General features: G+C 41.8%; 1 protein-coding gene across 6 annotated transcripts in view; it reads left to right on the top strand.

The window, feature by feature from the left end:
• The window catches only part of BBS2 (Bardet-Biedl syndrome 2), an 876,805-nt gene that overhangs the window by 633,963 nt on the left and 229,655 nt on the right, over nucleotides 1-13,187 (top strand). For all 6 annotated transcript variants that reach the window (XM_033940623.1, XM_033940626.1, XM_033940622.1 and 3 more), the window contains 3 exons: nucleotides 217-388; nucleotides 567-696; nucleotides 11,294-11,425. In XM_033940623.1, coding sequence (XP_033796514.1) covers nucleotides 217-388; nucleotides 567-696; nucleotides 11,294-11,425 — 434 coding nt within the window. The remainder of the gene's footprint in view (nucleotides 1-216; nucleotides 389-566; nucleotides 697-11,293; nucleotides 11,426-13,187) is intronic.

Below are 13,187 nucleotides of genomic sequence, written 5' to 3' on the forward strand. Positions count from 1 at the left end.
CTTATATTAGGTTGTATTAATATTTTTAATGGTATCTTAGTGTTCAGGTGCCATTATAGAAAAAGCTATCGCCATGCAACATTGGGGCGCCTAAAGTAGGTACCCACAAATAGAATTACCCCCGTATGTTATTTTGTCAGTAATTTGTAACAGTTATATCTGTTCCTGCCATTCAGTGGGATAGTGTATTTTTTTTCTTTTCTTCCTCCTCTTCAGATACTATTATCCGAGCAGTCTTAATCTTTGCAGAGGGAATTTTCGAAGGCGAGAGCCATGTCATTCATCCCAATCTACAGAACCTCTCCACTCATATTAGAGTTCCTATCCTTCCTCCAAAAGATGTTCCAGTGGATCTCCACATCAAAGCCTATGTGGGTTGCAAAGGCAGGTGGGCATTATATAGCAGAAAACACTGCAATACAAATGTGATGTAACTGTTAAGTTCATTTTACTTTCAGTCCATCTGAAACACCTTGCAAGCTGGTGGAAAGGAGATGTCATTTTTTCTAGATGATCTTAGGATTTGGGGATATTTGTGGTTCATGGTCTCTTTTTTATCCTTTCAGCACACAGTTTCATGTGTTTGAGTTGACTCGACAGCTACCCCGCTTTTCAATGTATGCCCTTTGCAGGCCTGGATCAACTCTAGAGCCAAAGAGCTTTGTTAAATTTACCATCAATGAACGGGTGCAGAGGGTGAGCCTTTCACTGGTTTTTCATTTTCTAATGTACTTTTGTTAATTTTTCCTGTTCTAGTTTCAAGTTTCTTTATTTTTTATATACCGTCTATCAAAACAAGTTCTCACTTTTTCTGTAGACTTCTATCATACTTGGCAGGGCTCCCCAGGGTATTATGCTATATTTTTTTTTCTATTTCTTATAAGGCTGTATTTTTTCCCTTTTATCAGAGAATTTGTGGCTTATTAAATGAAAATTATGCAATATTACATAGCCTGTGTTCTAGCCTGAACTGGTATAATACCTCATAGCTTTTGACTAATAATAAAATTTAATTCTTTGTGAAGCTGTCAGGGTATACAAGACTGTACATGATAATAGCACAGTTCCATTCCCTAGATAAAATAAACAGAGGGCAGGTATACAATGCACTAGGTTATGCACAAATCTGAGGAGTCTTATATTTCAGTAATTTCCTCTGGTCATTGTGCAGCTGATGTAAAAAGTTTAGTACAATTTGCTCCTAGTTTTGTGGACATTTTGGTGCACTAAAAAGTAAAACTTAGGGTTGCTTTTATTAAGGTGTGCTAACCGATTTAGCACTCTAAATGCTAAGACATCCATTATATTCCTATGGGCATCTTAGCATTTAACATGTGCTAAATCGGTTAGCACACCTTAATAAAAGGACCTGTTAGTGAATCATATAAAGGTCCATTGGCCCTAGCATCATCTTTCTGTCAGTAGCCAGTTCAAGTCACAAATACTTGGCAGATCCAAAAATTTACATATGGGATTACTTTTAATGCAGTAAACATGCTGAAATTATCATACTTTGGGCTAGATTCACTAAGGGCACGGATCGGATCTGGCCCGCGAGGGATCCGATCCGATCCGTGTCCAGGGGGCTGATTCACAAATCACCTTCATGCAAATGAGGGCGATTGGAATCACTGCCCCAACTGCCTAACCAGATGCACTGGCCCTCCGAACCCGGCAGGTAATTTTTTATTTATTTTTTATTTTTTTAACTTTTTGGAGCCCGTGGTTTTAACCTGCTTTAAGCCTGCGGGTTAAAACCACGGACTTGCACTGCGGGGAAGGGTGGGAGGATTTCGGGACAGGCGGGAGAGTCGGGTTGGAAGGAGTTCAGGGCGGCAGGAGAGTCGGGGCTGCAGGAGTTCAGGGCAGCAGGAGATCGGGGCAGGCAGGAGAGTCAAGATACAAATTTAACAATTAGGCTAGCTCAAAATGCATTGGAAAAGTTAAATGAGTCGGGACTGCAGGAGTGTTGGGGCAGCAGGAGATCGGGGCTGATAGGGCAGAGAACAGAGCGGCAAAAGGCAGGGCAGTCGGAAAGGACCTGAGCGACTGGTTCTCAGCAGTTGCTTTTTTGTGATTGGCCAGCCCAGTTGGTGTTGCAGGGTTTTGGTTAGTGAATCGCTGCCTGCCATCATTTGAATGCTGTTCCCCCCCTCATTTGCATGCGCAGATCGGAGGATGGTTGGCACACAAGTTAGTGAATCAGGTCGGAGGAAAATCGGGTCATAAACCGATGGGTACACGATCGGTTTGCTTAGTGAATCTAGCCCTTTGATTTTACTTCCTCTTATCATTGATATATTTATTTAATTACACACAATAAATCTTTCTTTTTTCAAGCTCCGTTGCTTTGGAATGCGCTTCCTGTACAGTATATTTACAGGAGAAATGTTCCATAACTCATTTTCATAAACAATTTAAAATGTATTTATTTCAGTCAGTTTTTTCTAGTTTATTAAACTTATGAGTGTGTGTTTTAATGCATCTATTTTAAGAAATCTTTGTGGGGGTCTTTCCTATTAAATTTTTTAGTTCCTTTCTGAAAAGTTTTTTAATTTGCTATTGTAAACTGCTTTAATTTCTTTTGTATATTAGTGGTATATCAAGTGAAATAAATCTGCAGTCTTATTTATTCAGCCTTGAATGGGGAAATTTTAACATCTCTTTACTTCTATAGGAAATTAATGGAAAGAACAAAAAGCTAGGCTGCTGAAGTTGTGGACTCCTTCACCCAGTAGACTACAAGCCCAGAAGCCCCCACTACCCATCTACCTACCCTATAAAACGGATCTTCTTTTTTAGTGTCCTTCCAGACCTGTCCAACTATGGGTTTGCCTTTTCCCTATAGATGAAGATTGAGATCCACAAGCTAGTGATATCATCATTTAAGTATACTGTATAGTCACTTATTAGTCAGTTTTTCTCAGTTTCCAGCAGATGGTAGTTGAGGCATTCTGTGCAGTCAGTGACTAGTCTGCTAGGTTGGGTGGGGTGACTTTAGGGGGAAGTTATCAAGGGGTGCTTCCATTAAAATGATCCCAGTTAGTATCTAGGTCTCATTGCATAAAATGGACCCTGTACCTAAATCGCATGAGTTAGTGGTAAAAGTACATGTCTTAATGGTAGCCCATGTTGATAACTACTATTTAAGACTTCCATCTGACCAGTATTTAAAAAAAAAAAAAAAAAACCAACCCCAGAAAAAAGAAATATGCTAGCTTTGTCTTAGGACTAGATTAGTCTTGGCCTTTCCTTTTGCCCAAGAGTGCTGCTGCATTGAGTAATGCTAAGCCTTTTCCCCTCTTCCCCACTGCTGTCATAGAATACCATTTAGGGTTGGCTGCATGTGCTTTGGTCCCCCTTTCCAACTCAAGGGAGAGGGGCCTTAAGAGTCTCTCAGAGAACAAGCCAGGATTGGATTTATTGCATTTGATATATGCTTGAACATAAGTATTAAGCAGTTTACAATACTAACATATAGGCATTGAGCTACTCTCTCTGTCCCAGATGGGCTCATAATCTAAAGCATACAAGAGAAGACATCACTTAAATTACAGAGAGAAGTAAAAGAAAGTACCCCAGGGAAAGTAAAGAACATTGAAGAAAAAAAAAAAAAAAGAACCCCAAAGATCCAAGAAAATGAGTATTATGGTTACAAAATAAGGAAAAATAGAATAGTTAAACTAACAATATAAATTTATAAATCAATATCAGGAAAAACAAGAGAGATTAAAAAAACCCTCTAGACAGTTTCTAGTTTTGAGCTTCATTTTGGGCCAATAAACAGAACAAACACCTCAATTTTTTCATCCGAGAAAGGCTAGCGCCAGATACAGTAGCTAGCAAGAGACATTCGTTAGTGGACTTTGGATGTATCCATAGTGAAAATGAAAAAGAATAGGTTTCAATAGTTTCTGGAAGGAGAAGTAAGATGTTCCTTCAAAGAAGTCATGAAGTATGGCATTCCAAAGGCAGGGACCCGCATATGAGAAGGCTCTTTTCCTAGTTGTTTGAAGTTTTATTTCTCTTGGATCTGGGATTTCGAATTGGTCATGAAATATCTGGGTTGATATTTGGTTAGTTTTTTATGTAGATAATCAGGAAGTAGAAGATGCCAGGCTTTGAAAACTAGGCAAAGTAGCTTGAATTCAATCCACTTAGCTATTGGCAACCAGTGCAGCTCGAACAGAATTGGAGTAATATGGTCATAGTTGTGTGCGCCTAATAGGAGTCTAGCTGCAGTGTTTTCATTAGCTGTAGGTGTGATAGATTGGCTATGCTTGACCCTAGAAATAATATGTTACAGTAATCTAAGTGACGAGTAATGAAAGCATGGGGCAAAGGCACATGTTTTAGTTGCCACAATAGTCTTAGATGATAGAAGCACAAATTTACTACATGGCTTATTTGCGGTGTGAAGCTTAATACAGAGTTACAACACATTCCTAGAGTTAAGAATAATAATAATAATAATTTTTATTTTGTATACCACCATACCCAGGGAGTTCTAGGCGGTTCACAGCAGTTAGATTCAATACAAACAGTGCAGTTGCAGTTGGTAACAAAAAAGATGAACAAAGCAATAAAAGTTAACATGTTGGTTATACGTCTACAATTTTAACAAAAATACTTGCATATGTACAAAAAGTACATGCAATAAGGACATGCATAAGTACATGCAATAAGTACATGTAGCAATAAGTACATGCAGTAGAATACATGCAATAGATACAATAAGGACATGCTTACAATTTAAGTGAGGAGAAATGCATACACGCCATAAGGAAGAAGCATACAAGGAAAAAATGTATACAAGCCGTGAGGAGAGAGCAGCAATCTTAGAAGAGTGAGAGGGGATAATCATGGGGAACGATTAGGGATTCAGTCTGTTGAATAGCTGAGTTTTAATCTGCTTTCTAAAATTGAGATATGAAGAGGCATCAAGTATAATTTTGGCTAGCCATGAATTTAGTTTGGTGCTTGAAAGGAGAAGGTTCTTTCGAAGAATCTTTTAAGGTGACACGATTTTAGTGAGGGAAAAGCGAACAGATTTATTCTGCAGGAGCTCTTATTGTTGTGGCTCAGGTTGAAGTGAGGGTAAAGATAGTCCGGCGACATACCAAATACTGTTTTGTAACAGATGCATGAGAACTTAAATAGAACTCTGGATTCGAACGGTAGCCAGTGCAGCTTGTAGTAGAAAGGGGTTATGTGCTCCCATTTCTTCAAGTCAAAGATGAGACGGACGGCAGTATTTTGGACCAACCTCAACTTCTTGGTGATTTTCTTGAAGGCGCCTAAGTATATGATATTACAGTAATCCAGAACACTCAGAATAGAAGATTGTACCAGCAGACGAAAAGAGGCGTCGTCAAAGTATTTTTTTATGGTGCGGAGTTTCCAGAGCACCGATATACTTTTCTTAAATACTAGGTCAGAAGGTTTCTCCAAAGTGAGATGCTTATCTAAAGTGACTCCTAGTGTTTTTAAGGATTGCTCAATACAGTAGTCCAGCCCATTCACATGTAGCATGGTTTCCTTGATTTTGTCATTTGGGGCTGCCAAGAAGAATTTAGTTTTTTCTGGGTTTAACTTTAAACGAAACGCTGACATCCAAAGTTCGACCTGATTTAGAATAGATGATAGAGAATTTAGCAGCTCTGGTGTAAAGCAGGATAGCGGAATGACTATGGTGATGTCGTCTGCGTAGATGAAGAATTTGAGCTGTAGACTCTGCAAGAGGTTTCTTAGGGAGGCAAGATAGATGTTAAACAGGGTGGGGGACAAAGGGGAGCCCTGTGGGACCCCACAGGGGTTTTCCCAACTGTAGGAGATGGTATCGTCCTTAAACACCTTATAGGATCTATTTCCCAGGAACCCATGGAACCAATAGAGAACATGGCCTGAGATTCCGATAGATGTCAAGCAGAATAGCATGGTCAACCAAATCAAATGCACTACTCAGACCAAGTTGCAATATCAGAGCACTTGATCCTTGGCTGAAAAGAAGGTGAAGGTAATCAAACAGAGAGGCTATAATTGTTTCGGTACTGTGCCCTGATCGGAAGCCGGATTGGTTGTTGTGTAAGATGTTGTGTTTCTCCAAATATGTAGTGAGTTTGGTATTTACCACCCCTTCTGATATTTTGGTTACCAGAGGGATATTGGCGATGGGTCTAAGAAGCAATGTTAGAAGGTTCTTTAGCATTTTTTATAATGGGTGTAATCATAATGTGACCTTGTACCATTGGGAACTTCCCTGAGGATAGTAGAAAGTTTATCCAAGTCAACATCTTGACCTTAAAATTGATAGGGGCAGATTTCATGATATTTGGAGGACAGGTGTCCAATTTGCAGTAGGAATTAGCATACTTATTGTAGAATTTACTAAAAGTTTGCCAGTCGATGGTTGGAAATTTGTTCCAATTCAGATCAGCTCTTGAATCGTCAGAATCTTGCAGAATGGGGTAACACCAGTGGGGCTTGGCCGGGGCGGGTAGAGAAGATCTCAGTTTTTTAATTTTTGAATTGAAAAAATCTGCCATGCTGTTTGCGGTTAGAGTAGATTCTTCGGTAGTGTCAATAAATGTTTCAATATTGTATAGATCATTTACCAGCTTAAAAAGGCTGCTACTATTGTTTGAAACGTTACCGATTTTTTGGGCATAGAAGTTTTTTCATTTTTCTATGGAAAGATTTTTGTAGTTTTTTAATTTTGAACTCCAGGCAACTCTATGCTCTTGTGCTCCTGATTTTACATAAGAACATAAGCAGTGCCTCCGCCGGGTCAGACCATAGGTCCATCCTGCCCGGCAGTCCGCTCCCGCGGCGGCCCAAACAGGTCACGACCTGTCTGAATCACCAGAAGGGGCTCCCTTGCCACCTTGGTTTCTCATTGAAGTCCTATCTTCCCATCGAAGTCCTAACCCTCTGGTCTTGCACATGCACGACCTGTTGGGTTTCTATACTTATTACCTGGTTAGCTTTCTATACTTGTGTTACATCCCAGCTCCTCCCTCAGTATCCCACGATCCCTTTATCCCTCAGGAATCAAGGGATCGTGGGATACTGAGGGAGGAGCTGGGATGTAACACAAGTATAGAAAGCTAACCAGGTAATAAGTATAATCATAGTCTTTCCGATTTTCTTAATAAGAACATAAGAAGTTGCCCCCGCTGAGTCAGACCAGAGGTCTATCTTGCTCAGCGGTCCGCTCCCGCGGCGGCGCATCAGGCCTAGTGCCTGAACAGTGGTCCCTGATTAATTTTGTAACTTACCTCTAATCCCATCCCTATAATCTACCTTTACTCTTATCTGTACCCCTCAATCCCTTTGTCTTCCAAGTACCTATCCAAAGCTTCTTTGATCTCCTGTAGCGTGCTCCTGTTTATCATATCTTCTGGTAGCGCATTCCATGTATCCACCACCCTCTGTGTGAAAAAGAACTTCCTGGCGTTTGTTCTAAACCTCTCCCCTTTCAATTTCTCTGACTGCCCCCTTGTACTTATTGATCCCCTTAATTTGAAAAATCTGTCCCTGTCTATTTTTTCTATGCCCTTCATGATCTTGAAGGTTTCTATCATGTCTCCTCTAAGTCTCCGCTTTTCCAGGGAGAAAAGCCCTAGCTTTTTCAGTCTGTCAGTATATGAGAGGTCCTCCATGCCCTTTATTAGCTTAGTTGCTCTTCTCTGGACCCTCTCAAGTACCTCCATGTCCTTCTTGAGGTATGGCGACCAGAACTGAACACAGTACTCCAGGTGCGGGCGCACCATAGCACGATACAGTGGCAGGATGACTTCCTTTGTCCTGGTCGTGATACCCTTCTTAATGATACCCAACATTCTGTTTGCTTTCCTTGAGGCCGTGGCACACTGCGCCGACGCCTTCAATATTGTGTCTACCATCACTCCCAGGTCTCTTTCAAGGTCGCTCACCCCTAGCGCTGATCCCCCCATTTTGTAAGTGAACATCGGGTTTTTTTTCCCTATATGCATGACCTTGCATTTCCCTATGTTGAAACTCTTGCCACTTTTTGGCCAATTTTTCCAGTGTTGTCAGATCTTTTTGGAGATCTTCGCAGTCCTCCATGTTATTGACCTTGCGATATAGTTTGGTGTCATCCTCAAATTTAATAACCTCACATTTTGTTCCTGCTTCCAGGTCGTTAATGAATATATTGAATAGGAACGGTCCCAGCACCGACCCCTGTGGAACTCCGCTCGTGACCCATTGCCAGTCTGAGTAATGTCCCTTTACTCCAACCCTCTGTTTCCTGTCCGCCAGCCAGTTTTTGATCCATCGGTGGACCTCCCCTTGCACCCCATGGTTCCATAGCTTCCTTAGTAGTCTTTCGTGTGGCACCTTGTCGAAGGCTTTTTGGAAGTCAAGGTAAATGATATCTATGGATTCCCCTTTATCCACCTGGCTGGTTACCCCCTCAAAGAAGTATAATAAGTTTGTGAGGCATGACCTGCCCTTGCAGAAGCCATGCTGGCTCGACTTTAGCTGCCCATAGTTGTCGATGTGTTCCCAGATGCTGTCTTTAATCAGTGCTTCCATCATCTTTCCCGGGACCGAGGTCAAGCTCACCAGCCTGTAGTTTCCTGGGTCTCCCCTTGAGCCTTTCTTGAAGATGGGCGTGACATTTGCTATTTTCCAGTCTTCCGGAATCTCTCCAGTTTTTAGGGATAGGTTGCATATTTGTCGAAGTGGCTCAGCTATTTCGTTCCTTAGTTCCTTGAGTGCCCTTGGGTGAATGCCATCCGGACCTGGCGATTTGTCGCTCTTTAGCCTGTCTATCTGCCTGAGGACATCCACCTTGCTCACCTCTAGTTGGACCAGATTTTCATCCTGCTCTCCTTTTACGATCTCCTCGGGCTCCGGAATGTTGGTTGTGTCCTCCCTCGTGAAAACTGACGTGAAGAACTTATTTAGCCTGTCAGCTATCTCCTTTTCCTCTTTTACCACTCCCTTTCTGTCCCCATCATCCAAGGGTCCCACTTCCTCCCTTGCTGGTTGCTTCCCCTTAACGTACCTGAAGAATGATTTGAAGTTTGTTGCTTCCTCTGCCAGTCTCTCTTCATATTCTTTTTTTGCTTTCCTAACCACTCGATGACACTCCTTTTGGTGTTTTTTGTGTTCCTTTTGGTTCTCCTCTGTTTTGTCCTTTTTCCATTTTTTGTCATCAGCAGCTCTATATCAAACCATCCCTCTAGTCTAAGTCTTTTTCTATGGGTTTTAATGGGAACCATTTCATTTAGAATGTTAGTGCTATCATTAGTCCATGAGTTCATAAATTGTTCGGTTTCTTCATTTCGTTCATATACAGTCTCATAGTGAGACCAGAACTCAACGGGATTTATCTTACCTCTGCTAGTATGAAATTTTTTATTTCTTGTTTTGGAGTTATTGTTTGTTGGTTTAGTTGTCTTTAGTTGGCAGTCGAGTTCAAAATTACAGAGTCTGTGGTCAGACCATAGTGAATTGGTCCAGTATTCTTGTTTCCAGTAAATTTTGGGATTGGGCAGTTCTCTAGTGGAGAAAGTAACTAAGTCTAACTGATGGCCTCTTTGGTGGGTTTTAACTGGAGGAGGTTTGAAGTAACCTAATGAGGAGATGAGTGACCAAAATTCTGTAGTTTCTGGTTGGTCTATTTTCTCGAGGTGAATATTATTATCTCCACATAGTAAGTTGTAAGGGCTTAGTAAAGAATTAGATAGTAAAAATTCAGAGAATTCCTCTTTGGCTAGATTCTATTTTTTTGGTGGAACGTAGAACAGTATTGTTGTTAAAGCAGCCGCTAGGGATTTGGATGATAATGAGAGTGAAAGAATTTCTAGGTTGGAAGTAGATTTTGAACTTAGAATAGAGCAGTTTAAGTGGTCTTATAGCTACCACCTCCCCTTCCCCAAGCTCTAGCTAACGATAGGATCTTGAAGCCTGGGGGAAGGCAGTCTTGGACGATAATATCATTATCAGATAGCAGCCATGTTTCTGTGAATAGAACAAAGTCAGGGTTAAATTCTTTCAACCAGTCCTTGATCAGTATGGACTTGTTCCTCATGGATCTTATATTTAAGTAAAAGGTTCTGGTAGTTGGCAGGGTCAATTGGAAAAAAGTAGGAATAGGCTTGAATTGGATAAGTTTATGTAGAACAGAATAGCTGCACTAACAATTAAAGGGCATGACAACTATATGTAAACATGAGTGATTATAACCAAATTGGACAATATCCATTGTTATATATCAATATGTAGATAATACCTACTTTAAAAACATTAAATAAAAATGAATCTATGTAATAAACCACAGCTGTACAAGGTAATTTGACAGACATTAATAAGGTGTAAAAACAATAAAAACATATTAAAATGCTTTCTGGTTAATTAACTGTGAATAAAAAGGACTAGTTATGTGTGTACTAGAGTGTAAGTCATGGATATATAAATACCTCATTAAGAAAATAATAGATATTTAAAAAAAAAAAAAAATAATAAAGCACATAAAAATTACTAAAAAAAAGAGCATCATCAGATAAGTCCTCATTTCTCCTTACATTACTGAAGTGTACAATGCTTGGTTTGTATCTTCTTGTAAAAGTCATCACATAATTGAAGTGCTGTATGCTTGGTTGACCTCTTCTTGCCTTTTAGGGATCCACTGTGTATATCTCACTCCTTTTTGAATTCCAGCACTGTTTTGGGATTCACTGTCTCTTTTTGGGAGGGAATTTCAGGCATTCCCCACCCTACCCATTAAAAAAATATTTCCTGATATTGATATTGACTCTACCTTCTTGTAGCTTCATATCATATCTTCTAGATAGAACTTCACATTTGAAAAAGGCTTGTTTGTTCAGTAATTCTTTTCAGATATTTAAAGGTTTGAATCATATTCTCGCTATCAGTGTAATTTCTTGCCTTTATCTTGTCATGGAGAAATCACTGATTCCAAGCGTTTACATAGAATATCGTCAATTCCCAGCACTTTGTTCACCGTGTTTTGCCTCTCCTTCAGAAACAGGCCAGGTCTCACACCATGTTATTCACGGTTTCATCATATTCACGATGGTTTTTAATAGAAAACAGCAAATAACATATAAAAAAGTTATTTGCGATTTTTCAGTATTTGTGGTTCTGTTAATCTCCTATCACAGCAAATACGGAGGGAAAAGTGTATTTTGTATTAGAACTTGATGATTGCTTTCTTCATGTTTATTATTGATGAAAGCATAATGTCATCCTGCAGATACTTGGTCTAATGTGCTTTAACCAATGTATTATTTTATTCGAGGTTGTCATGTGGCTAAACCAGAACTTTCTGTTACTGGAAGAAACCGAGATCCAAAATGCACCTTTTCAGATCTGCTTTACTTCCTTGAGAGGTGCAGGACTACTCAGCATGAAAATGAAAGCTGATGGGGAGGTAATGAAAAATGCAGAGAGCTAAGGAATGTCACACAGAATTTAGTACTATGCTGTGCATCTGCAAGTGGGGTCAGAGTACCTGCCATCTGAAAAAATATATATATATATACAGATAGGCCCTGATTCTGCAAAGTGCGTCCCGATTTTAGGCAGCTGTAGGCGTCCTACAGCTGTCTAATCAGCCAATCGGGATGCACGTTTTTTAAAAAAATGCTCCCCAGGCAGACCGCCTATATTGAAGGCGCCTCCGGGAGCCTAGGGAGGCCCGCAAGATGCCTAAGCTCGCCTAAGGGCCTTAGGCGAACCTAGGCGGCCCTAGTAGAGGAAGAGACGCTTAAAATGTAGGCCAGCAAAATGCTGGTCTACATTGTAAGTAGATGCGGCCGCTATACTTATCGCGGCAAGAGATCTCCCTGCTGCAATAAGTATAGCAGTTGCGGCCGCCTGTCCCATCACCGGCAGGAGAATGCCCAACTCCTCCTGCCGGAACCCCGGACCCCAGACCCCCCTCCCCCCAAACTCGTAATCACCGGCAGGAGGATGCCCAACTCCTCCTGCCGGAAAACCAGACCCCCTCCTAATCCCCCCCAACTAACCTCCCTCCTCCAACTAACCTTTAAATGTTGGTCGGTTGACGGGTCTTGCTGCCGTCCAGCCGATAGGCCCGCCTTGTGAAAATGAGACGGGCCCGCCCCTTCCCGGCCCATCCCCGCTAAATCTAAGGCCTGATTGGCCCAGGCTCTAGAAACCTGGGCCAATCAGGCCTTAGGATTAATGGGGATGGGGGACCTGCTATTGGTCCAGGGTTCTAGAGCCTGGGCCAATCAGGTCTTAGATTTAGCGGGGATGGGCCGGGAAGGGGCGGGCCCATCTCATTTCCACGAGGCGGGCCTGTCGGCTGGACATTTAAAGGTTAGTTGGAGGAGGGAGGTTAGTTGGGGGGGTCCGGAGGGGGTCTGGCTTTCCGGCAGGAGGAGTTGGGCATCCTCCTGCCGGCGATTACGAGTTTGGGGGGAGGGGGGTCCGGGGGGTCCGGCAGGAGGAGTTGGGCATCTTCCTGCCGGCGATTACTAGTTTGGGGGGGAGGGGGGCCAGGGGGTTCCGACAGTAGTTTGGCATTCTCCTGCCGGCAATTACGAGTTTGGGGGGGGGGGGGGGTCCGAGGGGTTCCGGCAGGAGGAGTTGGGCATCCTCCTGCCGGCGATTACGTGTTTTGGGGGTGTTTCGGGGTCCGGGGTTCGGCAGGAGGAGTTGGGCATCCTCCTGCCGGTTTTGGGACAGGCAGCCGCTATACATATCCCTTGCCGCGATAAGTGTAGCGGCCTGTGTCTAATCTAACCCGATTCTCTAACCGGCGTCTGTAACATGGACGCTGGTTACAGAATTGGGATTTAGTGTAGGCCCGATTCTGTATAGGACACCTCTCCCGGGTGTCCTATACAGAATCAGGGCCATACTGTATATACATATATATATATATATAAAATTCACTTATGTTTGCAAGATTTGGGACTGGTACAGTGATAGTTTCTAGTGTAATAGGCATATGAGTCTTGAACGAGTGGTTTATTCTCCTTTACTTGTGAGTTTGGTGAAGGCATCATCTACCTTTTTCTCTCAGCTCCGCCTCCTATATCTCTGGGCTTTACCCTAACTCCTCATTTTTTTCCTTCTACAAATGATTTGGAAGGCGTCTTTCTGATCTGCTCTGATTTAGATTTTTTTTTATTTTTAGGTCTTCATCCATATTCCACAAGCAG

Source organism: Geotrypetes seraphini, chromosome 4 (genome assembly GCF_902459505.1).
Source record: "Geotrypetes seraphini chromosome 4, aGeoSer1.1, whole genome shotgun sequence".
Lineage (NCBI taxonomy): Eukaryota > Metazoa > Chordata > Amphibia > Gymnophiona > Dermophiidae > Geotrypetes > Geotrypetes seraphini.